We start from the raw sequence: 27,912 nt of genomic DNA on the forward strand, positions 1-27,912 counted from the left end.
TGCTCATAGAGATATTTATGAAATTGTTATCATTGAATCGTATCTAGTAATTGTAGGGAGATATCAAAGACTTTACATTATTTGCTAGTCTTATTCACACCTCATCACTGCAAAGTTTCTGATAAAAGCTGAATGCAGCCTCTCCTTGTGTCTTAACTCAACAGGCAGATGTGGCTCAGATGTGGAAATGCCTGGAGGTTCATATGGGATTTGAAAACAAAAACATCCGTTCAGTACAGTAAGTTTCAGGGTGTGGGTCTTTTTGGACTGGGACCCACATATGCCATCAGCTCCCATTAGACTGGTATCTGGGGGACTTTGGTGACCAAATGAACACCTCAAGGTGTTTGTTTTGTTCTTTGAGCATATGGTTGTTGATGTGCTGGGGAGGCAGCCATTGTAGTGATCGGTCTGCAAAATAACATTTGTGTGAATATTGCAATATAACAAGATGAACAGTGTGCACTCTGGTCACCTGTCAGTGGCCACAGTCTCAGGGGCTGACTGGGCATATTTATTTATCTGCTTAAATGTAGTGATTTATTCAGGTATTGATATTGCAATAATAACAAAAGTCTCATTCATTATCAAGCAGATTGCTCTGACCTAAAAAAAAAAAAAAAACTTTTGAAAGGTTGACATACTCCAATCAAATATAATATTAATTGAAGGATATCTCTGTTCTTTCATCCTCATGTTTTCCCTAGTGGGCAAATAACTTATAAAAAGCAAAGCAATTTATATATTTTTTGAAATGCTGCTGTTTTGTTTTAATTGTCAGTTTATGATGACCATGGCACAATGACTTGCATGAAGTTACACACTGATAAAGGCATATAGTTAATATTTTTGATTAGGTCTCTTTATTTAATTGGAAACGTTTGAGTTAGAGTTGTTTGCAATAATAATGTTAATTTCTTTTCTTTATATTCGCTATTGTATTAATGGCTGGATATTCATCATACTGGAATACATTTGAATTACATGTAGTCTATTCTAAGATTTAAATAATTTCTCAATAGCTTTCTTTGGAAAATGCTCTTAAATTGAAATGTTATGTGGAAAAACCGAGTTGGTTCATCAACGCCTCCACCTCCGCCTCCTCCATGTGTGGTGAGAGATACTACACATTTAAGACCACATTAAACAAACACCACATACACTTTATTTTACAGTTTCCACAACGAAAGTCACAGTAAAGTCTACAATATGCAAGAATCTATGTTTGACTTATTTAGATCACCATTAAAACTCCCGAGACGACACTGAAACATGTAAACAATAATCCTGAAGTGTTAACAGAATTTATCAACTATAGTGCAGTATATTAACAAAATCAGATAGTTATTTACACACAAAAAATATTTTTAACCTAAATTCACCAGTTTCGTAGTAAAACGAAGTCACAGTTTGATTTACTTGAAGATGTGAACTTAATTTATAATGAGGTGGCACAAATTCAATATCAGTATGGGATTACAAACTTAAAAAGCACAAAACCAAATGGAGGCAGAATACATTTTTCTCCATTTTCCTTTTGACATTTTTGGAAAAACGCTAAACAAAAAACATACACATAAAAACAAATGGCTTCTTGATTTAATTCTTTAAAAATAGATTTTAGAACATAATTGTCACTTATTTCATTCATGCGTTTTGTCTGCTTTTTAAAGATTTGTTTCTTCTTTCAAAGTAAAAAATATACAGTCACAGTTGCATTGTGGGTGTTGTAGACTCGGGAGACCCTCTCAGTGGTTTCATCATCTGTCTGTGGATCCAATTGAGTCAGGCGACATCCACAAGATAAAGTTCTTATTTATTTCTAGTTGCAGTCAGTGCTGGTTGTGAAGGAGTAAGCAGTTTATTGGTTTTTGGTCAACGTGCTGTGATACGAGCCATCCCAGGGTTAACGAAGGAGAAGTTTTTGAACATGGACTGGTCAACGCTGTTGATGAGTGTGCGGTCTGCACATGATAGTCTCGGCTTCTCATTGATGAACTCTTTGTCAAAATTGCTGCAGTCGCTTGGTGACATCTGTAAGGAAAGAGACAAAATATTTAAAACATGAAAAAGTGCAAAACATTACTGAATACTTTGACAAAATCTAATAAACTGCATAGTGAACAAGAGTATAAAAAAGTTAAAGGTTTTGTTTTGCTGCACCACATGAAGTTAGCATGCCACTGTCAAATGTACCACGAAAAATGTAAAGTATAAGTCAAGAGTATAATTCACTTCATTAACAGTGAAATTTAATTCACAAAAGCAAAGACATTTCAAACAAACATTGACTTTTGTTACACACTATTTACTCGTGACTATATTGTAACTTATACTCTGTTTGTAATAGCTCTTGCAGTATATTTTTCATGAATATAGTTATTTTTTTCATAAGATGTCCCCATCATCTATACCTATAATTCTATTTATGGCACTGCACTTTTTATTTTTATTTTTTTATTTCTACTTTTTGTTTTATTTTTATTTTTATCTTTTTATCGTTATATGGGTGTTTGGTTTTTGGGGTGATTTGTATATGACAGTGCTGTGTGAGTGAGATGGAGATGTCAATTTCCCCGAGGGAACCTCCCAAAGGGATTAATAAAGTCGTCTGAATCTGAATCAAAAACATTCTATGTAACAAACTCTTAACACAAAACAAATTGATCCCTCTCAGTTATGTCATATCTCAGAGGTAATCTGTTTCTGTGCAAAGACAGAGCCCTCTGCTGGTATTTGTTTTTTGTTTAATCTTAGTGGATAGATTTTGTAGGCTGCAGCCTTTTGGGTACAGAAGATGTACTGTATCATTGAAGGCAACTGAGAGGATCTGAAGGATTAAAAGAATAGTGGTCAGTTCAAATCAAGTCCACACATAAATGAAAACAGGCCTTATTGACAGAAAGTTATGTTCAACATTGCAATATTTTTCCACAGAGATTAGATTGGATTAGATGCATTTCAGAACATAAACCATGTGAAACACACAGTAAGTTGTTTTATTTCTCAGTCTTACTGCTTTATTCCCTCTAATACTGTTGAATGCAGCACTGTTTATGCTGCATTTAATGACCACTGGGAATTTGGAGGTTCTAATACAAAAAAGCAATAAAATAACAATTGGGTTAAAGTTTCCCCAATAGTACTTTACTCAGAAGCTCTTTAAAAAATAATAATTGTGTGGTTTTTAGCTTATTGTACTTCCCTGAGACTCACTGAATCCTGAAGAGCCTGTGTTTACATAACAGCAACCAAAGTATACCCTTGACCAGACATTTATCCAAATGTTGCACATTTTTAGACATGATCAAAAAAGTAAAAAGATATAAATATTGGATTTGTATTAGCTGACTCATGCAAATAAACATGATCCAATCCCTAACCAAAGTATTTTGGTTTCCTAATTTTGCTCTTTTGTTATATTGGCACAAACATCTATTTATTTGTAGGCACCATCAATTGGTAAACTGTCAGTTCCATCACATTTTGATTCCTCTTGGATGGTTATAATCAGAATAGGAAACAGTATATATACAGTCATTTCATGCTGAGCTGACAGTACGTTGACTCCTCTATACTTACTAAAGTTGGTCTGAAGGGCGGTGTAACTTCTCGTCGCTCCAGGGCATTCCAGTCGATGCTGCTGAAAAAGCTGTGCTGCCTGATGTTGCCCTTCATTCCCAGGCGCTCCTCGGGTTCCCTCACAAACAGCTGAATTGCAGACAAGCGTAGGTTACTGTTTGTTGAGTCAAGCGAGTCAACACATAAAGGGCAATGTAGTTATAGGGCACAGATCAATTGGTGTCTAACCTGCTCTAGTATATCTTTGGCATCGAAGGCGAGCCATTTGGGATAAACAGGGGTGTCTGTTCGTATGGACTGAAACAGCTCTTCTTCGTCTCGGCCGTGAAACGGAGACTGACCAATCAGCATCTCATATAGGAGCACCCCGAACGACCACCAGTCTACACAGTTGTTGTACTTCTGACCCAGTAGAATCTGTCACACAACAAAACACACAATTATGACTTCACAAGACACCTGATCAAGTAATCTGTACTAGAGATGTGACCAATCTCAATTTTTCTCTTTCTATTTTATTCTAAATTTCTAATAGGAAAACTTTAAAGTTGCTGCTGTTGCAATAGCTCTACTTGATTTATCCTGTTCAGCGATAACAATTTTATATTGAATTCAAAGAGATGGATAATGTACATATTATTTCTTCTACAGTTTTTCCACTTTTATTTCAATAGAATATACTCTATACTTATTTCAGTAAGAAGACATCAGAATCGGACTGGAATTGAAAAACGTGAATCTGTGCTTCTCTCAATAGTTTTCTAGGATGACTCTGATGTGCTGCAGCACTTGAGTGGTGATGCAAACCATCTGAGGCTAGTGCATCATTTCAGGTCAAATGTTTTTAACATAACTCCTTGCATATCTGATTTGGCTGAAACATGCCTAATCGATCTTGTAAACGTGTAGATTGCATCACATAAGGCAAAGTGTTTGGTCACCTCAGGAGCGATGTAGTCGGGGGTTCCACAGAAGGTTGCAGTCCGCGAGTCATCCAGCATGTTCTCCTTACACATACCAAAATCTGCAATCTTTATGTGACCGTCTGAATCTAGCAGTACATTATCCAGCTTCAGGTCCCTGCAGAGGAACAAAAGGTCAAGAAAAAAAACAGTTGGCTTCTTAATATCACATGTCAAATTCTATTTGCGTTTCTGGCGAGCATGCAACTCATACCTGTAAATTACTCCTTTAGAGTGCAAGAACTGAAGCCCACAGATGATCTCAGCTGCATAAAAGCTGCACGAAGAAAAAAAGAAATGTGTTAATTTTGACTCTTCTCTTGCACTTGTCTGTATAACACTTGCTGGAATAAATGAAACAAGATATAAGAGAAAACGGATTATACAAAGGTTTATAGAGGGAATGCGCATGACGTCACAGATGCGACTTCACAGCGGGTCACGCCCACTGAGTGGCAGAAAGACTGAGTGGCAGAAAGACTTTCAGTTTGAGCACTGGAAAACATCTAAAACGGGAAAGTTGTTGTGCCATCGACTGTTCTCATAGGTTTAGCAAGAAATCGGAGTTATTGTTTTACAGACTGCCGAAAAATAAGCTTAAGAGAGACAAACGGATCGCTGCAATTCACAGAAACAACTGGATTCCAGGCACTGAAACGTGGATTTTCAGATCCCATTTTGTATCAGGTAATGTTGGATTTTGGGGTAGCTAACGTTAAACGGTCAAATCATAAAGTTCGGTGTCCTCATCACTTGAATTTCGCCAACAAATCCTGCCTTGAAGTAGGACCAAGCATCAAGACTTTTGTATGCCTTCAAGCTTTGCTTCGTGTATTTCCCGGCGTAATTAAGTACATATACAGTAAATACCAGGAAACTCGATTCGTGGCCAAATATTAATGTCCATGGACCACTGGTTCTTCAGGTAACTGTACGGGTCACTGTCAAGTCCAACTGCCTTTAATTTAAGCCGATAGTCGGCTGTTATCCCGTCTTCTCCACAGTTTCCCCTACTAGTTGCAGCCATTTTTGCCACTCAGTGCGAGTAAGGGGGCGTGGTCCAGTGGGAATGTGACGTCAATGCATACCCTCTATAGTGGCGTAAAGTTAATTAAATTGGAAACAGAACAGAAAAGGCAATTAGTTTTATAGCATGTCAGCAAAGCCAGTAACCTCCCATCAAATGGTCCTGGCATGATTCCAGTGGTGTTATTAACATAAAGACAAAAGAAAAAAGAAACATCTCATTTAAACACATATGCACACTGAATCTAATCTTTTCAACGGATACATACGTGGTTCTATATAAGTCAAATTTGTGGCAGTTTTGGATGTGGAACATGAGATCACCTCCATTCAGATACTCCATCACAAAGAACAGGTTTTCCTGCACAGAAAACACGAATCAGTGCTCTAGTTTGCATATCAGTTGTAGTGGATATCTGAGGATGTGCACGGTTATCACCTTGGTCTGAAAAGTGCAGTAAAGGTGCGTGAGGAAAGGGTTTTCCCAGGCCAAAAACAGCACCCTCCTCTCCACCATGGTGCATTCAACATCATCGTCCATCAGGACCACGTCTTTCTTAAGAGCCTTCACAGCAAAAAACTGTCCAGTCTTTTTCAACTCAGCAAGGAACACCTAGAATCACAGAGAGAGCATATTTCAAACTGTCACTGTTGGATTGTTGATGTTCTCTGAAGATGCTGTGACTAGTTCACTGTCACCCACTCGTCCCATTTCAGATTTCACATGTCAGCATAGCGGCAACTATGAGCTAGTGGTTTTCTATGGAAACTGCCTGAACGAAAAAAGTGAGCTCAAGTCTTACACCCTGATGTGAGAGCGTGACATACTGACAATGACTAAAATGTGATGCTTTTTTTTTTTTGTCAGTCTAATGGAAAGTTTCTTTTCCCCTGAAAATGGTCTCAATCCACAAAGAGCTCTCATTATGAAAGCAGCGATAAACAACCATGTATTTCAAATTTCTATGATCTGTGTTTGCAGAGGAACACTTCTATTATTTCAAATTTATCCTCAATTTCACCTTTGATGCAATCAATTCTTATTTAGATTAATTCAGTGTAGTTTATTGAATTCTTATTTAAAAGAAAAAATGAAAAAAATAATCTGCTTTTCGCTTGGTTTATATTTTAACTCAGAATCTCTCCAGTACCTTTCCGAAGCTGCCTTTCCCAAGCATCTTGTGCAGGACAAAGTCCTCAATAACAAATTTAGGTTGATGATCCTTCTTCGGAACGGCGTACAGAGGTTCTTCTCTTGGGATTTCAGTGCTCAGCCTGCCAACATCTGCTGGTCCCTCCCATGAAATGCCCTGCACATCTGCAATGCAAAGCAGGTCAGCAGGCTACGAACAAAAACGTATGATGATGATAATAGTGAAGATACAAGTTTGACTTGCGGAACATTTTTTAAAGTTTCATGCCTCTGTTTGCTGGCGTCGCTGTGGCAGGTAAACCCATAATTAACCCAGACGGCGCTCGGACCACTCCTGGCTGGCCGATGCCAACTGGTCCTTCACGACCAATAATTTCAGAGTCTCTGGAGCTTTTTGCCTGAAGAGGAAATGTTGGAGTACATCAAACAGATGATTTCTTAAATTGCCTAATCTCCAATGTAAAATAGTTTAAAGGATCTTTACAGAATTTCAAACCGACTTTAAAAGATATTTCATTAATATCTTTTTAGAAGTAGCAGTCTGTTATGTCTGCAATGCAAACTTTAAGTAATACTTTGGATGCAAATAATAATTATAAAGAGTAAATCAACTGTATTTCATATAAATGAAGACTGTTTTCTTAGTTAATGGACCCAGGGAGCTGCATGTTGTATTAAAATACATCCAGTGATTTGGTGCTGAGCTGTATACTGCTTTTCCTAAGTTCACATAAGAAGTTGTCTGCTTTTGCAAAGTCTACTATTTTAGTCATAAAAGATGTGATTGTCTGACCTGCTGTTTGCTCCCGATCATGGCCAGAGCTTCAGCCATCAGTTTTTGGTTGACCCCACACAGGTTGGCTACCTTCTTCTGGCATTTGTGGTGGACATTCATGCCACATTCTGGAGAAAAAAAACGCAACATAAACAAGAGTTTCATCTCATATTAAATTAAAACTACTGGATAATTAATACCATAATATGAGCTTCGGTTCTCAGTAATGATAGTTTTAATGATGCATCATCTTAAGTGTTTAGAGTAGAGGATTATGTGGATTTTGCTGATGACTTGCCTCATTTTGATTTGCTCTTAATGGACAAGGTTGTGATTGTACATCCTTATAATTCCGCACATCAGTAAAAAGTATTTCAAACTGCACACATGCATGGAAAAGATTATTTTCTAATTTTGCAAATGCACTGCTGGAGTGCTTTACATGGGAAATTAATTCTACCGTGTGACAGACTTTCCTCTCGTGTTCTTCGTTTTTGCACAGCAGTTGTTACCAAAAAGACTCCCTCTCTCAATGTGGCAGCTTGTGCTGCAAATATGACTAATTTCTCATGGAGCTCCACTCTTTACACCTGCTGTGGCAGCTGCAGCGCATTTCTAGACAGTCATTTAACACTTGCAACGACTTCAGCAAATGTTTGTGACGGAAATGGTGAAGTATTTGCATTTGTGTCAGCTGCTGGAATTATATCACGCACTGCTGTGGACTAATAGCTCAGTGGTGAAAGCCGTGCCATTGTGCATGTTTCAGATTCAGGGATGAAATTATCTTTATGGTCTGGGAAAGTAAGCCTCTTATATTACGTAAAGCATTTAAAACCCACTGATATGTGCATATTTGTGTATAGAACATCACTCTTTAGTGGCAGGGACAGCTCTGTTGCTCTAACAGATGTTTTCTACAGATTTACAAAAGATTCAGACTGTTTTTCTGAGTAAAAATTATGTCTTAATACCAAAATACATCACAGTTTCTATAATCATTTCAGCCTAAGCTAGAACTTGAATGCTTAATCTTTATTTTTCTCACTAAAATCTTAACCAGTCCATGGAAAACAATCTGCACAGTATCAGTGAAGTTTTTTCAGACGGTAACATTTAATCTCAGCATCTGAACTCACATAACAGCACATATATCAATGTTATTTTACATCAGAATTAGTGAAAATGTCCCTTGAAAAAGCGAGTTACTAGATATGAAGTAAATGATTCAAAATGCCACGTAATAGCTTAATAGGTTTAGACCTGCAACCTGCCAATATTCACAGATAATTCTCTCTGAAACCATAAAACCCTAAAACTGTTATTTAGACTTTCATATTAACCAGTTTAATCATAGTAATTGCTTATTTTGAGATGCACTGCCCTGTTTATTATGATGTTTGTGGTATAGTATAAGCATGCCAAACATCTGTGTCCTAGATACATACCTAGTCAAGTGAGAAATGGAACAGCAGAGATAAAGTGATGTCACCAGTTATACCTAGCTTTTATTTTTTAACCTTTTAATTGCACTTTTATGATTTAGGCTTTTGCTGCAGCATAAGGAGTATTTCACATCTCATTTATCTTCACTTACAATATAAGTTTGCGACAAATGCAATTAATGGACTTCATATTTTGCATCTTAAATTGGACCAGAGATGAGAGGTGTCTTATTTACATCGCTACCTTCAGCCACGCTGCTACAATGATTTGTGCATATTTTCATGTAAATGTGCATAAAATCACTGAGATGGTAAAAATCCAGACTCTCACCCTCACATTTGAGGCCCTGCCTGGCTAGGCCCCACAGCAGAGTCCCACAGTGTTCACAGAAGGTGGGACTTTTGTAGTTGTAGACTTTAAACCTGTGGGGCATGTCGATCTTGAAGCGTTCCTTGTGGATCTGCAAGACATCACACACGTTGTCTCAGATGTCAGAGTAAAGATGTAAGTAAACAGTCATGGACTCAAACATTTCCTTCATCCCATGTTTTTATTTCTTACAGAATAGAAATGTTGGAGTTTCTTATCCTTTAAAATGAGACGTATTAAGAAAAAAGGAACTGAATAAAAGGCTCTTGCACTACATCATTTGGGTATTTTTAACAAAGTACGTCATATGCAACTGATTAAAGCTACAAGGAATTGTCTCCACGAAAGGGGATATGACTTCTTTAGGCATGTGAACGCAACAAATACAGGAGGAGGAACTGAAACAAGAGCAAAGATAAAAACAGTACATAAAACAAAGCAATAGTGCCTTCTGTAAAAATATCACTATAAAAAGATTAATTAACAAGTTTTAGAACCACAAGTTCATACAAATTCAACATCATTCAACATCAACAATCTTTATCTCTAATTGGAAGACAGAATATGCGAAAACAGTGTTGACATATATACTTGCCATTGTTTCTTTGCTGTTTATGGCTGAACCAGTGCACTTGGCTATAACTTTGTCTATGCATTTTTTATGGATAGCTGCATTGCACTCTAAAAGACATAAAGAAAACAAGTTAGACACTGGAGGTGGACATTCTTTCTTGAAACCTGGCTTTTGAGTATGTTCATGGAAATTAAACTGACACTCACGTCTGCACTGGTAGCCCTGCTTATTAAGACCCCTGCAACAGAGAAAAATGGGTAAAATGACTAATGCATGGAAGAAATGACTAATTTGGCGATTCATGACATCCTGATAGATACGCACCAGACAAACTCTTTGCAGACGGAGCAGAAAGTCGGCTGTGGGAAGAAAGTGGCACTGAATTCGTGACATTTGACAACATGAACTTTGGCCTGTTTGATGGCACCACGTCGCTGGTGGAGGGTGAACAGACCCTCTCTCTCCGGGTCAGGGTCACTCTGACCTGCAGCATCTGAAACACATTAGACAACCTGTCAGAAAATGCTAATTTATGCAAACCTTTTACATACTGAAAAATATTTCTCACGTCCATAAAGGTTTCACTTTGAAATGAGAGTCGATCTGTATTTTTGTTGGACAATTAAATTTTTTGCCATTTTATCGAAATACATACAGTGAAATTACAGTAATGTACTCATGAAAGTGCTGTCTTGAGGTGTTTTGTTTTTATACTAAAATTAATGCAGGTAAGCCAATACCAGCATTAGTTTGACCTAGAATACCAACAACTACAATACCTTTTATTTTGTGAATAAAAACTCTTATTACTTTGTTCTAAGTTTTAAGTTAAATCCAGTTTAAAACTCTGATAACTTTTTTTTTTTTGTGCTCCATTCGCATGGGATTAAAATTATCTGGGGACCTGCAGTGATTTGTAATAATTACGGAGGACGTCTGTGAGTTTAATCCCGTCTGAATGTGTCATGTCTGTGATTTGTAGTGTAAAAATTCCAGTGCAAATTACCTAACCTATTTCACCAAACACCGAGGTCACAAGAGCATTTTAATCTTTTCCGAATGCACTTCAGTAATTTAGTGATGTGCGGGCTGGAACCTCTTATAAAGAAAATCCTCTTGATGCCTTTTTCTGCCTCTTTCCCTACACAGTTGTGGATAATCTGGTACATGGTGTGATATTATATTACAACTTCAGCCTATACCCACCAAATATAGTGTAATGATCTGACATTTTTAGATGATAAATATGCATAAAGTTATCGAGGTTAAGCTTCACACGACTGAGACTTATGAAACAAGAAGTCCAGATGGGTGGAACGGTGACAATGACATGATGACTCATGTACAGTAGTTGCATCACACAGTAAGAAACTTTTACCTTTCATCAAGCTCAAATCCTCTCTGACAGCGCAAAACCTTTAGGCTTCAACGAAAGCTCTGGTTACATTTACTTTTAAGTTTACTGTTACTGTGGCAACTTAAAAAAGAGGCTGATATACCATTTTCCGATTTTCTCTCTCGTCAAAATGTCACATGTAGTCATTGCAATTTAACTCTAGAGAGTCTGATTAGATGCTTTTCATTAATTTTCTTGTTTAATAAAATGCAAGGCAATACTTCCAAGATCAACGTCTGTAAATTACGGGAAACACAGACTTTGTATATCCAGCGCTAGGCCTGTGTTGAAAAAATCGATTCTTCGATTTTAAATCGATTCTCATATTAATTCCTAAAAATCGATTCATATGTCTAAAGATCGATTTAAAAAAAAAAAAAAAAAAAAAAAAAAAATATATATATATATATATATATATATATATATATATTTTTTTTTTTTCATCATTACGTTACAACTTTTGGTACTTTTTTGTTTATGACCAAAAAAGGAATATTTTGTTGGACACGAGAATAACTGGTGCCATGTTTTTGCCTTTAAATATGTTTAAAGGTATGAAAACATTAAAGTTTTCAGTTATAATTGCATACATTGTCTATATTTCTTTGCTTTATATACTGTCTTGGGGTTACATTTGCATAAATGTTAAAAACCAAATTCTCATAAATGGGGAAAAAATAAAAGCGTCCTCTGTTTGCTGACCTGGATCTGTTTGGTAATTCTGCCCCACGATGTTTCTGAAAGCAGTTCTATTAGCATTCTGGGAGCTGATTGGTCCTTACAGCATCATTAGCTGCCAATACTTGCTGTTGAATCTCAATATAATACTAGTATTAATATGTTGCATAACTACACAGTCATATAATTCATGCAACAGCTGAAAAAACAGTTTTATTAACAGTAACCCAAATCAATATCGGAATCGAATCGATTCTTGATATTTGAATCAATCCCCAGCCCTATCCAGCGCTAATGGTCTGAACTAAATACAGACATGGAGGTGAATTTCTGCAGGTCCTGGGGTAATTTGAGTCCAGTGTGAATAGGACATTAGTTTAAAATCACACTAAAATTACAGTTACTGTGATTTAGCTACATAAAAGTGTAACAAAACACAGCCATATTGCAATACAATGAATTGAAGCCCAAGAGAGACAAACTCGCATTCAGTATATTTGGTTTATTTTTTGGGGGGGACAAATACACCCTGTTTAAATGATAAGGTTTGACATATTAGAACACATTAAAAAAAACACTCCTTATACACTTTGTGCTTGTAAAGGAATTTCAGCAGGACTGTGTGAACCTAATGCCAAGGACCTAAGAGATCAGCAATAATCTTAGAGAAATAGTTGAATTGTCCTACAGTCTACTAAAGGTTATAAAGCCACTTCTAAGGCATGGGAATAGAAAATCAAGTTTACAATGATAAGGTGGAAACAATGAAGCAAAGATTCTCATCTTCCCAGGAGTGGATGTCCCAGCAAGTTCACCTGAAGTTTCGACTATGCAGTGTTTAAAACAAACAAAACCCAGACCTACAGTACCGGTACATCCTAAATAGGACATAAAAATTGCTCATAAAATGAGCAATTGCAGCTTGTTTTGAGGGAGTTTCCAGGAGAAATCCTCTTCTCTAAAAGGAACAGTCCATGTTTACAAAGCTGCATTTTAAGAAATCACTAAACTTTTGGAAGAATATATAGACAACACCAAAGCAGAGATGTCTGTTCATATTGCAAAGCACCATATTTGGTGGAAACCAAACACAGAATATCAGCACAAACACCTGATACCAACTGCCAAGCACTGTGGTGGAGAGGTGATAATCTGGGTTTGGCAGCCTCAGGTCCTTGTAGTTGTTGAGTCAGATCCCTCTCTGTATACTTGCATATTCTACAGTCAAATGCAAGTCAATCTATCTGTCAGCTAAAGCTCATCTGAATTTGCAGCATAACAATGACCCCTAACACATCAGACAACCTGCAACATAATGGTGGAAAAATGAAAGAATCAAGGTATCGCAGGGCAGTCAAAGCCCAGATCTCAACCTGATTAAAATGCTGTGAGAGACATGAATGCTGCGCATAAATGAGTTCCTAAAAAGAAAACCTCAATAGACTGAAGTAACCTAAATAAGAAAATTGGGTCAACATTTCAACATTTCAGTGATCTCATAGACTCATAACTTTATACGAAGAACAATTACCTCAAATATTGGCTGTTAAAAATAAAACCTACTGAATCTTGATTTTAAATATTGCTTCAGACTCTGTTAGATAATGACATGGTTTAAAATGTGATGCATTGGTCTTCACTTCAGGTTACATTTCACAAATTTTAAGTGCAGATGATTCTTTAGCATGCTCATACTGCTCATATTCCTTTACTACATTACTTCCTGAACATGTCTTTGAAGCCGCGTGAAACTATTATCATCAGTTTTTTTTTTTTTATTCTTGTCCTTAAAAGGACAGGATTTTGTTTTAGACTTATTGCTTAATTTTTATACCATCAAAGGTTACGACACAAGTTAACACGCTCATGATGTTGTGTGTCAGCTGCTGAGCTGAGTCACACTGAATTCCATTCATCTTATTTTAAGAATAGAGCATTTAAACGTTCCTGACACTTGCTAGAAGGAGTGCGCATAGTTAAAGAGCATGTACTATAATCAGTGCTTCTAGAAACTGATTTAAAAGTATATTCAAAAATTTTGTTAGATATAATCTTCATTGAGTGAAATGGGAAGATTGCGATCCTGTCTATTTTCTCCTGTCGTGGGAAATCTACTCTGAAACAGCTGTAATTATTTATCTTTGTGTTTATATAGCTCTGGTTAAATGACTATAAAAGGAAAAAAATCCTAGGAGATTTTGTGATTTGGGTCTCAGAGTAAAACCTCACTATGAGGGCAGGAGCAATTTTTTTCTGTTCAAAGAAACTGTGGATGTATATTTCTTGAACGTATGCCATTAAACAGTGACTACGCCCAGCTGAGCACACAAACATACTCTATGTATTACTAATATTAATATCTTCCTCATGTTTAGAAAGAAAGTAAATAAGGTTGCATCTGAAAATGCTAAACTACTGCTTTCAAAAATCTACTCATGCATGCTAATTTATGAAATTATTCATCAGTTCAAACACAGCACGATGATGTGTTACTTTTGCCAAGTTGCACCGTGTGCATTTGAGTGCAGGAGAAAGTCGGCTTGTTCATGTTACACCATGCACATTATTGTGCCACCTGTTGTCCAAGCAGTCATTTCCTATTTACTTGGTCTATATATAGAGGCATGAGATTTCTTTTTCCTATTAAGTTCTCTGTGACTTCTCATCTATTCACATTGTGTTAATGTGAAGAAGGCACTTCTTCTTAGAATGCACAGGGAGGACAACACTTATTTATAACTTGAAAAAATGTAATCAGAGCAGAACAATTTATGGTAAGTTTGCAGTCAGTAAATATGAATATTTGACCCTCATTTCAATAATCACAGAACTAGAAAACAGTTGAGTTAGGACTGATTGCGTCACTTACCGCTTTTCTCCAGAAAGTATCTGGCCTCCATCAGAAGACGACCCTGCGGTTTCAGATCCAACTGAGACCAAAAGAAACATGGGGAAAAACAAATAGAGCAATTTATTAAAATGTAGTCAGCCATTTTGAGTATTATTTTTTTTAATTCTCTGTTTGGTACAAGATAAAAAGTGAACAAAGACTCTGATATTGTTCCAATACCGGCATGGATGCTACTAAAAATAAGGGTATGTACTTCTATGCACCATTGAATACCATGTAATTCCTATGAATCAGCAGGAAGTTACGCATCGTTGCTTTTGAAATCCTGTTTTGAGTCACCATGTGAAGGAAGAAGCAGCACGCAAGTTGTTAGACAGAACTAGATAGCTACCATTAGCATTATGTTGGTAATATGGTGTCATTTTAGAAGAACTGTGACATGCAACACAACACAAATAACCGTATTTACTATTTAATCATATAAAAAAAGAAGAATTTTATCAAGTCTAATGGAAAGAGGGAGATTTTACTGCAACAGCAAACTCTGGAGTTTGGTTTTCAGATGAGAGAAATTCTCTAAAGAAAGCCAGAATCCCACAGAAATTTAATTACCGGTACTCTAGATGATCAGCCCCTGTCGGTTGTTGAAAATGTTGAGTTGATTATAATCTCTGATAACAAGATATGTTGCGTCTTTAATTAATTATGTCATGACCACAAGTTTAGGCTTCTGATTAATAAGACATTTTTAATTTGCTATTTTGTTTCAAAGTTAAGTCACTGATAATTATATCAAGCAAAATCCCATCTCATGTTTCTCCTGCTGCCGGCTGGACGGTTTCGACCACAACAGTGAGCAGGACAGCTTGCAGCAAAGGAAACATCATAGAGAACATAAACGTACCAGAGCCGAACATTAAAATTATACAATCGCATTTAGAATATTTTAAATGATTCTGATATTGAGCTAAAAAAACTCAAAATGTTATTTACATACAGTATGTGTAAAAGATTAGTGAAGGGCTTTTTTTTAACTGAATTAATGCATTACAAATAAACCAAATCTAAATAACTGCAGGCGACACCTCCCACAAAGTTACCTTCAAAGACAGAATGAAATGTTTTCACAGCAGATTACTTGAGGACATCACAATAGGGGTGAAGATGTAGCGGGTGTGCAGACTCACTAACACCGGGACAAGTACTGTGTGTGACTGAAGTTACTAATCACACCCGTGCCTGCCTTTCGCCCTTTGAGATTTCAAACATCTCAAAAGCCAATGAAAATAAGGATTACCTGATTACCCCTTCAAACATTTTGCCTTTTGACCCCAAACTGAGTTAGCCCATCTGGATTTTGGGAGAAGAACAAACTCTTTGCTCTCACACACACTGCTGGACCCACCCAAATCTCCAGCTTTCCGTTCTCCTTCTTGCAGCGTGTTGCTAGTGAGTCCAGAGCCACCATGGCTTCAGACTTCAGCTCTGCCGTCCGGTCCTTTACCATCACATGCATGATGCGTCCACGGTGAATGTGGGCATCGAATGTAGTGCTCCATGGTGGGTACATGGTGGGCTTCTTTTGCTTGTACACTTGGCCCTTCTCTGTGAAGAAAATGGGGGTAAAAAAAAAAGGTCCTCTCATTGTTACCAGCACAGTTATTAGGTTTTTTCTTAGAAACAGACAGGAAATAAATGAAAACAAAACCTGCACTTTCAATTTCACTTATATGTGTCTCAGTACTCCCGACAAGGTACGAATTTTCAAGTAAGGAAACTGTCACCTTGTGCACCCCCATGAACAAATACCACAATGTACAGCTCACTGACTCTGGCCTTAATCTGCAGTTTCCTTTCTGTCAAAAATCTGTGAACGATTGAACATAATCACCTTAGAGAGATTTTTTTCCACTTAGCAACAAAAGTATTAACAAGTCATCATGAAATCTACTTGTTAGGGTCTTTTATTTCAACAATGGTTATTTATCAGTCCCCCCCCCCCCCCCCCAGCGTCAGAATCCTGATCAGTCAAGATTGAAAAAGACTGATCAATGATCAATGCATCCCTAGAACGACTAGGCATGGGGCTGAGGACCACCCAACAAGCATGAAGTAGATATTTGCTTTTTCATGCACTAGTTCGGTGGTAGCTATGTCCCGATCATGACCTCGAGAAATTCATCTTCAAGAAATACTTAAAGTAATCAACATCCCTGTGGTTTATAAGTCTTGCAGACCAGTGAAAATACATTTGTATTTATTGCATTATTATCTCTGTATAGAGATTTTCAGGTTTTAAGAAAAAGAAACAAACATCCTGGCTTTCATAATTGATATCAGTTGAGATTCATCTGCAATAAGAGCCCATATATCCACTTACATAACAGCAACATGCCGTCATGCTGCTTCAACAATAAAGCGCACTAAGCCTTGTACTCCCAAAGTGACCTGCAGCCCTCTCCATCATTGCATAGTCGCCTGTCCGTCCATCAGCCCTGCCAGCTGCCGTCTCTGCCAATTAATGCATTCACAGCAAAAAATGTGTTTCTCTCTGCAGAATAATAAGTGAAATCAGGGCGCTTTTTTTTTCCCCTTCAGCGTTAACCAAAGTGTGAAGTGATATATTGTTGTATGAAGTTTGTCAGTTCCTGTCTTCTTTGAAATGCACTTGTGGGGCATGTAGAGTTTAGACTCATATCTCTTCTCAGTTTGATGTTAATTCTGCCTTTGTTCACGCTGCAATTTGATCTGATCTTTACTATGTTGAATCAACATAGTTTATTTATATTGTTTACATGGCAACAAGTGCAATATCGTACAGTCTTTTTATTTTTTTCCCTCTTTTAAATCAGTCATATTTTTTATATATAGCTTTTTTTGTTCATACATTTTAGAGTTATGTTTTCATATGTTAGCACTGAAAGGGCTGCACCTTACTTCCGGTATACGCCTTGCAATGACAATAAAGAAATCTGAATCTGACTGATGGAGAGGATTTAAATCTACCTGACTCAACAGGGTTGAAGTTTGCCTCATTTGAATAGAAATGTTGAATTTGACCAAGAAAGGCCAGAGATTTCAATAAGCTACTTAACAGCATTTTCCATCAGCACATGAGGATATTTCTTATAACAAAGAACTGAGCTCACATCAGTCATCTTTCTTGTGTCATAGTTGTAAAAACTGAAATCACATAAAACTACTCGCACATTGCCAGAAAAGAACCACAATTGTTCATACATCCAACAGATGATTATATAGTGTCCTTTTATTCTTTATAAATGAAACTGTATTGCGTTTCATTTTAAGTCAAATTCACACATTCTGCTGCTAGTAATCTTTGTAAAACTCCAAAATAATAGAACACCACTATTTAAACAAATTAATAAGACAAAAAAGTAAAGGTCTGAAAACAACAACAACACGCAAACACAATTTAAGTCTCTGTTAGACATCATACTACTGAAATAGATGGAGTAGAAGACTGGCACAGAGAAACTCCCTTTAAGCCAGTCATGCACTAATGCCAAAACTATTTTTGAAAATAAACTGCAGAACAAAAAGTCACTGGGCTTTAAAATGCTACAGTTTCATGTGTAATCTTTAAACGACTGAAAAGGAAACTGAACTGAATTCAAATGAAAACGTCTTTAAAGGGAAATGTCTGCGTTGATGCTTTCCATCACAGATTGTTTTGAAGGTAACATCAGTCACGGGGCCCGGAAAGTGCCTGATGGGAACTTTTTGTACTATTCCCTCTCTCTCGCTCCTTTTTTCCCCTGGCCAGCTTTGGAGTTTCTCATCATCAGCACTTGGTTTCACAGACTCAGCATGGTTCCTCTGAGCTGTGTCCACCATAAACATTAAAACCAGTAGAGCTTCTTAAATTTGATGCACTGTACAGATACAAAGAAATTACCATTTAGTTATTGTATTTATATTTATTGTACATATTTATTGTATTATTATGCAATTTTATATAACTCCCTCTCCCCTCAAAGTGCTTATGCTCTTTGTTCAGGCTGCATTTGCAAATAAGAATTTGTTCTTAAATTGCTTGCCTGAGTAAATAAAGGTTAAATTAAAAAAATATTTGTAATTTGTAACATATTTAAATGTTCATATTTTGAACTAGTGAATGACACCGTATTTTCTTGTTCTTGTTAAGTCATTCAGGCTTCAAAGTATAGTGAAATGAAACTAAATAATCATGGTCTCTTTAAGTTAGTCATCTATTTGAAAATGAAGTAAGTGCATACATTTTGTTTCTCCCCCTCATAGAGCAAGTCTTGTGGTTTGACCGGAGAAGGAGGAAGAGGAAAATAAAAAGAACCCCCTCTTTCCTCTCAGTGACTGTTTTTAACTTTAGAAAGAAAGTGCCTCTGCACGGCCATCAGAGAAAACTAGCATGTGACAGCAACCATCTGGACTGTTTTGAATAGTGTCTCTTAGATGCCTCTTTATAAGTCATTGCTAAGAGCATTCTTCTGCTCTGTTGCGATTGGTTTGGTACATTCTGTAACGGTGGAAATGATGAGTGTGAATGAAAGGGGTACCACACCCATTTCATGACCGGAAGCTTGACAAAGCCTTCACCTATGTCAGCACAGAGCTAGAAAACTATTAAATGCTAAATCTATTGACTAAATAGACCCTTTTTCAGTTGTCAGCCACAAAAAGTATGCCACAGGTTGAAGATTATGTTTTTAAGTTTCAAATCATATAATTCCTTGACAGATTTGGAGGCTTTCATTGGTGCTTTTCTATGGTCATAGACTGATAATGTCTTTTACGCATGTAAAAAACACCAAATAGATACGTGAACAAAGTTAAAAATATTCAGTGGAGTCAAGCTCTTAAGATAGTCTGCATGACTCAATGATGATTCAACTTTATTAGACTAAAAATAATCACACTTCCATTTTTCCATTACATAGGCATAATGCGCATCACTTCCAGGGGAATTTCTTTTTTAGTGAAACAACTGTGGTTTGATACTTCCCATGAAATTCTTGCCTACTAAACTATGGTTCACCTTTATTAGACTAAAAAAATAATGGCAACTTCTGAAGTTTCAATCACATTACATAGGCTACTGTTGATTGTGAGCTAATCGTTATGAGCATCATTTCCTTGATGGCGGGGGATTTTTATTTTAAAACGGGAAACAAATGTGGGTATTTATTGTCATACTTGGAGCTTTCAAGGCATCGCATATGAGACACCTAAACATAATAGGAGTTCGAACTCCTATCAATTATTAGCATAAGAATTTAATTATAAATAGCTTTTGTTTTTATATAAGCAAAGAAAAGGTGCAAATCAGCACATCTGAGGTGCTGAAAATGATTTATCATATTTATACAGTTCTTATTTACATATGACACAAGCAAATCACCACAACCAAAACGTGTTTATCTGTACAGTTATGCCAAAACGCTTCACTGGTGAGTTTGAGTGGAGGTTGGTGTTTTTGCAGAAACAGACGCAATGTTATCAACGAGGACCACATTAAGGATGGATGACACCAGATTGCTGACGAAAGTGCAGATAATGACTATGATGTTATTCTAACCCTGCTGACATCATCAAATTCATTATTTGCAGTCACTAACCTGTGTCAACGGCCTCCTTCATGTACACAGCACAGTACGGGTTCAGCACCTCTTCATAGTAGGCCAGACCAGGATCGATCTCAAAGTTGGAGAATCCAATCCGCAGGAACGGCGACATATTCACAGATTGCTGTCTGACCTCCACTCAGCTATCCAGTCGATCTCTGGGAAACGTTGAAGATGGAAAATAGTCCTTGTTGTGAAGCTCTATGAAGAACTGAATCTTCTCAGATCTTTGTAAAAACTTCTGTGTTGCTTTCAGCCACCCTTCCTCGTCTGCAGCACATACTGACTACCCCTTCTCCTTCAGAGGAAAGATGGGTTGGCAGGGAGGGGGAGGAGGTTGAGAGGAGCTGGTTTTTTTCTTCTTTTTTCCGTCCTTCAAGCAACCTGTGAAAGGGAGAGACAGACAAACATTTCATCTCCCACGACACGGTAGCCACAATATATGGCTGCAAACTCTGAAGTTCTGTTAATAGACAATGCAATTTACTGCGTATGTAGACTGCTGAGACAAAAAAAAAGGGATGATCATGTGTGTTTTTAGTTGAGGAAGAGTGTTGATGTTAAAGTTTAGATAAACTTGCATTTATGCACATCTAAATGCCACAATGGTAAACCTCCCCTGAACCTTAACTTTGAAAATGATCCATATCGTCAGGACTTGTAAACAGCAGCTGTCAAGCCCGGCAGCACCTCTGAGAACCCTACAAAATAAGATAACTATTCTTTTTTTTTTTTCACTTTGTTTGATCAAGCATGGAGCTAACCACAGTAACACACCTGTACCATGCTTTCTCCCTTTCAGCAGTTTTGCAGTTTTCCATCTGGTGGCGGTCGATTTGATACTTGAGTCCTGCTTAAGAGCTGTGTGTCTTTGTGTATTTCATTGTTATGTGTGTGCATGAGTGCAGTCCCAGTGGTGGAGAGGAGGCTGGGAGGTGACTATTAATAGGGCTGAAATACTAAACGCAGATGAGGAATATATGACTGCACGTGTCCCCGGCTGCAGTACATGTCAGATAACTGGGAGTCACCTTTACTGTAAACCTTAAAACCCATTCATTAGTTAGGTTTCAGAGCTTGCAAAATTTCATGTCAGGACATGGTAATAGAGGAGTTTACAGCTCTGCTTCCAACAGTTACTTATAATTCTAAGGAGCATTTTATCATCTTTTAGGTCACTGTTTTGGTTTATGACCTACGACTTCATCCTGCACTTCAGCCTCAATCCCAACTCCATAATGCGGCAGCTTTCACGGAAATAGTCTTAAAAACCCCAGCCACATCACACGTATGTCCTGCATCAGCCCAGATGGTTAGTGGAGTGTTGCATTTAGCAGATTAAGAGCCACATATTTTTCCTGGAGAGATTATGTGAGCAAGTCAGAACTAATTGGAGAATAAATGTTGAATGTATACAAACATGACTAAAAACTAGTTGTTAAATTGTGCTGGTCTTTGCTGAATTTTTAATTTCTTATTGACACAAAATAAGCATATAAAGTGACATAATACCGTATTTTGCGGACCATTAGGCGTACCACATTATAAGGTACAATATGAATGAACGGTTCTATTTTCATACGAATCTTCATATGAAGCGAAACAAAACAGTCAGGAAAGTCGAACTTTATTCAACTCATTCACAATAACTCAGTTGTAACTAATATACAAAAATACACTCATATTTTAAATCCTTCGTCTTCCACAAATCCACCAATAAAAAGTGGAGGAGGTAAGCGTTGTACTATGCACTCTTCTTAGATTGGTTCATCGTGTCCAGCGATAGTGGACACCTGAAGTTAGTGTGAGGTTGGAACAACTTTGTATTCCAACATTTGATTATAATCGGAATATGATATATACTGTATTTGAAAATTGGGTTTGCGCTAAAAACCTAACGTTGGCTTGACGTCTAATTACAGTAAGGTAACATTGACTAGATGTTGGATGATGGATGTTGGATGACTGCTTGCTGGCACTACATAATTAGTTATCTAACGTTGTCTGACGTTGCAACCTGTATCCAACCAAGGACTGACTTCAATACAACATCCCTTTGTCAGCTGGGAATGGTCGATCAATCAAGCAGAGCGGCTACAGGTTTGCCAAAGTCGCACGAAAATATTTTGACAGATTTTTTTTAACCACATTAAGTTGGTTTGAGGTCAGTAAGCATTACAAGAATTTATATATAAGGTGCAGATTATAAGGCCCACTGCCGATTTTTGAGAAAATTTAAGGATTTTAAGTGCGTCTTATAGTGCCGAAAATAAAAGTAATATCCGCACTTCTATCACATTTTCACCTAAAAAACACCACTGTACAGTATACCCTTGTATAACTACAGACTAATAATGCCGGTCAATTTCAAATGATCGCACACCCACAATCACACACGTCATCCAACATCTCAGAGTGAAGGCTGTGCAGACCTTCCTTGCAGCCTCTCAAACAGCTTACAACCTGCTGTATACGGCTGCGTTCAAACAGGAGGAGTTAAACTTCCGGTACTCATGTTATGAAAGTGCAACCACACTTCCTGTCTCTTAAACGTTCTTATTTTTAAGTCTCCCAGGTGGGGCTGCTGCAAACTTGAGGCTTAAGAACTCAAAACATGCTTGCATAAATATCTTGAGAATATGAGAAAGAAAAGAAGAAATGGAGGGATTTCAAGCTGATACATTGGTGACCCTGTCATGGATGAATAAGTGTAGAGTTCTCTCCACAACAAGGATAACCTAAACAGTATCCATCTCAGTAAAGAATACTCTCCAGAGTAAAGCATTGGCAAGAAAAAAACAAGTTTTCACCGCAACAAGTACATTTTCCAAAAACCTTAAGAATATAAAGTCCATATTAGACTTTAGAACATATAGAACCAATTTGAACGAAATGAGAGAAGGGAAAAAGATATGAAGACTAGATATATACCGATTCCAATACCTGGTCTTTGGGTATCAGCTAATACTGAGAACTAATGTGATATTAATATTATTTTTGATTTTGACTAAAAGAAAAAGGAATCAAAAAAGAGAAAAAACTGGTAAACAAATTAAATGTGTTTTTTACAAATTAGCATCAGGGTGTGTTCATTAAAAACAGAAATCCAGGAATAAAACTTAAAGTGCTAAAATAAAAAGGCATTTCTATTTTGGCATTTAAAGACATCGGCTGTGAAAATGTCAATCATAAAGCTGCCAGTATTTTCAGTCCCATACTGTTTGTAGACAGCTGTTTTTTTTGTTTGTTTTTTTTACCCTGGGAAACTGTGCCACGGTTCCAGATGTTCAATTACACAGTGAAATCCAACATTTCCAACGACTGATAGTCATTGGAATGGCTGGTCACCTAGAATCATGAATTCTGCAGTTTTGCGAAAAATTTTCTGGGGTTCTGACTTTCTTTCTTAAGGAATTTTTCTCATTTCTTACTGTTTAATTGTGTCTTGACGCTTTTAATGTTGATGTAAAGCACTTTGAATTACCTTGCGTTGAATTTTGCTATACAAATAAACTTGCCTTGCCTTAAAAGCAAACTCTGGAATTTGTCGCTGCAGTTTGTCCATCTTTCTATTTTCCCTGATAAACTTGTACTTTTATCACATGATGTCTCCATAAATGTTTGATATGTGTTATTTCTTTAGCAACATTCATGCCACCTATGGAAGCTGCATCCTGTTGTATGTTGCATGTTGTAGTTTTCATGATGGGGCTTCTACCCAAATAAAACGCCGTATTGATATATATATATTGGTGACACAACGCTAATGCTAGATAGCTAGCTCTGTCCAACAATTGGTGAATAGGAACATTCAAGGCAGAACAGTCCTTATGTTTAGCAGTATCATCTTTATTTTATATATTTATTTATTTCAAATTAGTGGTATCAACTCCAATACCAACATCAGAAGTGCTAGCGGAGTTAATACACCTGCATCTGATTATTGACATATATTCACCACCATGTAATTTCTATAAATAAATCTCAATTCTTCCTCATTGTTCTAAAAGCCAGCACTGAGCTTGCTATGTCGTATTGGCACTATGTTGCTAACTAGGACTTAAAATGTACTCAGTACTGGCTGATACCCAAAGCCTAGGTAATGTAATCTGTCCTGCAAGGGATACAATGATACTGCATACATCCTGTGCTGTTGAACACAGAGGGGGAGTGTAAAGACTTGAAACAGCGAGGATTACAGTGGGACTGAATTGTTGGTTTTTATTGATGATATGACAGAAAATGGAAGCATGAAGATGTTTATTGAGCTGTCAAGAATAAATTGTCATTTAGTTAAATGCTTCAAATGCAGTTATAAATGCAGAAAAGTGTTAATTAAATGCAACAAGAAAAAGACCTAACCTATTAGAGTTGTTTTTCTTTTTTTTCTTCATTTTTTGTTATTTTCTTTAAAATGTTTTTTGCTGCCTCGGTGAAATGGGGAAAAAAAAGACTGCTTATCTAGCCTTTCCCTGATTATTGGGATATGAGCTGTCCATAGATGCTGGAATTTTCTCAGAATGCAGTAAATACTTTTAACATTTTACTCTGAATAAGATCCCTTTTAAGAGTTTCAGCGTTAGAATAATACATGTGCACTATCTGTATCCCATTCCTTGCTGAATGGAAAAAAAGCATGCAAGCTCAAGTATGAATATTTCCCTTTTGAGGCCAGTCATTAGTATTTATTACTGTATCGTGCATCTAAAAGGTACAGATCTGGTGAAGAAAGCCACAGAGCTCTGACAGTTTGTGCTGGGATGCTTAAGAAAAAAGCTGATGTGATCTTTGATTGATTGAAATTATTTATTTTTAAAAAGAATAAAAAAGTAGATATTGAACTGAGGTAATTTATAAAACCATGCCTGCACTGACGTGGTGAAAGGATTAATCTGTTTATGCCCCCTTTCTTTGTTATAAAGCACCATGCTCGAAATGAAAGGGGATTTCGACAGAGCTAACACAGGGGTCATTGTTAAAATAAGCTGCTAATTTTCGTGTTATTTTGAAGCAAAAAGCAGCTCAAGAGCTGCAAATAACCTGTTGATGAATCCTAATGTTGTTCCTCCACTCAGAGACATATACTTTTGTGATTGTTTTGTGAGTGGAGAGGGTTTATAAGAGATAAATTGACAAATCTCCATGATACACGTTGAGGCTGTTTTTCTTGTTGCAAGCAGCAAGATGTTTTTGTTTCGTGTCGTCTCAGACCACAGAATTTAACGTGCACGCATCCGATGCCAGCTCAGGCGTTGAATACACTGTTCTTTAACCACCCATTGCTCCTCAAATGCCACCCCCAACGAGATGTAAAGAAGGTCAAGTGACAGTCTGCCAATACTGAAGACCTTTCTGAAACCTTTCATGAGCGAGGCTAGCATCCAGCCGGCCTCCTACCTGACCCTTTGCAGTGAAAACCATCAAAGCACTCTATTTGTGGGCTCTTTGAAGTAGCCAGAAGAGAAGGGCAGAGATCCAGTTGTTATTGTTGTACAGTATTTGACAAAAACCTTTGACTTTAGCTGTTGCTTTGACAAGAACCCAGGCATTCAAAGCCTGCCCTCTGTTATTCATCACTGAGTTGTCCTGCTGTGAATGTTAACACTATGTCAAAACGCACAAGTTTCAGGGTCACTTTTGCAATAGAAAGATAACATTAAATTGTAAAATTAAATTCAGCTTCTAAACTTCTAAACTCTTTGCTCGTGTTTTGATGCTGATTTTAGGTCAGCTTGGTTTCCGGTGAGAGTTGGACTTCATAAAGGCAGGCAGCACTTTGTCACAGATTCTGTTCATAACTTTTCTGAATAACATTGCTGGGTGCAGCTAAAAAGCAGAGGGGGTTTGAGAGCTGGTTTGGTGACTTCTGAATTGCTTATCTGCTCTTTGTGGACGATGTGGTCCTGTTGGTTTCATCGAGTCATAATTGTCAAGTTATACCGGGGAGTTCAGAGCCAAGTGTGAATCAGCATGGGTGAGAAGCAGCATCTCCAGGTCGAGGATCTCAATGCCCTCTCTGGGGCATGTTAGGGTATTGATCATTTGTGAGGGATGAATATAACAGGAATTCGACAGACAGATCAGGGCAGTAACGCAGACTATTTGTTGAGCCAAAATGTAAGGCTCGGTATTCCTTAGAGATAGAGTTCCACCAATCAGTAGGGTTTTGGAGTGGAGTGGCTGCTCCTCCCTATAAGACAAATCTGTAAGTAAATTTCACTGAAATATGTTTTACAGTCTTGTATTACATATGGGTTTGTAATCCATGATCTGGGTTTTAAACCAAGTATACAGGTTTTAAACTGCCCTCATGTTTTTAGTTAAAAAAACAAAAGAACATGTTACTTTTGGGCAGTAAAGATGCATTTGGAAAAATAAATTAAAAAAGGCAAAAATAAAGAAATGGAGCTTGCTTAACTCTGTTTTTATTTTATATTATTCTGTTTTGTGTAAATCCTTGCACGTGGTCTATAAAATATGCCTGGATTTCTAACTTATGCGTGTGCAGCTTATAAATGGAGGGAATGGATTCCACAGAGCTCTCATTTCTGTCTCCAGTAGGCACCAGGCTGCTCCCTATAGCTGTTTCTAAAACGGGAGGCGGTGCTGAATATTAAAGCTGCTGCAGCTTCTGTTTAGTTAGCTGTGTGTGAATGTGACCAAGTCAAAAAATAACATGAAAATATTATCAGTGGAGTAAATTTACAACATGAAGCCACGTGTTTTACTAGAGTACAAATGAGCTTTGTTCACACTTGTACTTCAGTTTTCTGGTCCAGACCAAAGCAGAAGTTTTGTTTTGGTTCACTTTGCACTTCACACAATCGTTTATTATATCAACATATTTGGTCCTGATAACAATCTGTGTGGTGCAACACAGCTACTGTGTTTACAGTTACAAAATTACACCAAGAAGCAAGTACAGTACATTTGCATGTTTTTGGTCTATGCTGCATTCATACTTCAATCAAACTGTGTAAGAGTGTGTTTGGAGGGGTAAAAACCTGGGACAGGATATATTTAGGGTACATTTAGTTTGATTTAGCTATCAGCAATTAATTCTGGCATTTAAGAAAGACTTTCATTTTGACTTAACTAACAAATTAATATTTTATATAATTCACAACCGAAGTGACAGATAGTATTTACTGCTTATTTCAAGAAAGCTGTACAAGATACCCCCTTAACTTTGTAACAATGCAAATTCAGCTTATTATCCTTGATAATCACTAACTTTAAAACTTTCTGTTATTACAACCTGACTAAGTTAACAATAAGAACACCTTTCTGAACGTTTAATGGCGGAAAGCCTTCACATGTTGCTGGCTTTTTTTTTTTTTATTATCGTATAAACAGAGGAAAAAGTCGGTGGAAACAATGATTACTATACTGACCTTAAAATGACAAGTTTGCCCTGAAGTTTGTCTCCGCTACTTCCCGAGCGCTGATCTGATGGTCGGAGCGCAGTCACAGCTTTTA

General features: G+C 37.1%; 1 protein-coding gene across 1 annotated transcript; it reads right to left on the reverse strand.

Moving 5' to 3' along the window:
* Positions 1-1,142: 1,142 nt before the first annotated feature.
* On the reverse strand, positions 1,143-27,912 carry prkcq (protein kinase C, theta). Its single transcript, XM_061714206.1, has 18 exons — positions 27,828-27,912; positions 20,428-20,817; positions 16,218-16,417; positions 14,831-14,891; positions 10,212-10,380; positions 10,094-10,125; positions 9,909-9,994; positions 9,275-9,404; positions 7,517-7,626; positions 6,992-7,121; positions 6,722-6,888; positions 6,010-6,183; positions 5,840-5,931; positions 4,759-4,821; positions 4,524-4,662; positions 3,811-3,999; positions 3,583-3,711; positions 1,143-2,034 (listed from the first exon to the last, which is right to left on the reverse strand). Exons 2-18 carry the CDS (start codon positions 20,543-20,545, stop codon positions 1,876-1,878), a joined length of 2,148 nt encoding a protein of 715 aa, XP_061570190.1. The 5' UTR covers positions 20,546-20,817; positions 27,828-27,912; the 3' UTR covers positions 1,143-1,875.

The sequence above is a fragment of the Cololabis saira genome, chromosome 23 (assembly GCF_033807715.1).
Source record: "Cololabis saira isolate AMF1-May2022 chromosome 23, fColSai1.1, whole genome shotgun sequence".
NCBI classification, from domain to species: Eukaryota; Metazoa; Chordata; class Actinopteri; order Beloniformes; family Belonidae; genus Cololabis; species Cololabis saira.

What these genes read in the sequence shown, in the direction of transcription:
- prkcq (XM_061714206.1), bottom strand. Translation starts at nt 20,545, where the DNA reads ATGTCGCCGTTCCTGCGGATTGGATTCTCCAACTTTGAGATCGATCCT. An exon ending in GCAGGGCCTCAAATGTGAGG is followed by an intron (nt 7,627 to 9,274) that starts GTGAGAGTCTGG and finishes TTTTTTCTCCAG; the next exon opens with AATGTGGCATGAATGTCCAC. An exon ending in TTTGACTTATATAGAACCAC is followed by an intron (nt 4,822 to 5,839) that starts GTATGTATCCGT and finishes TTCTTCGTGCAG; the next exon opens with CTTTTATGCAGCTGAGATCA.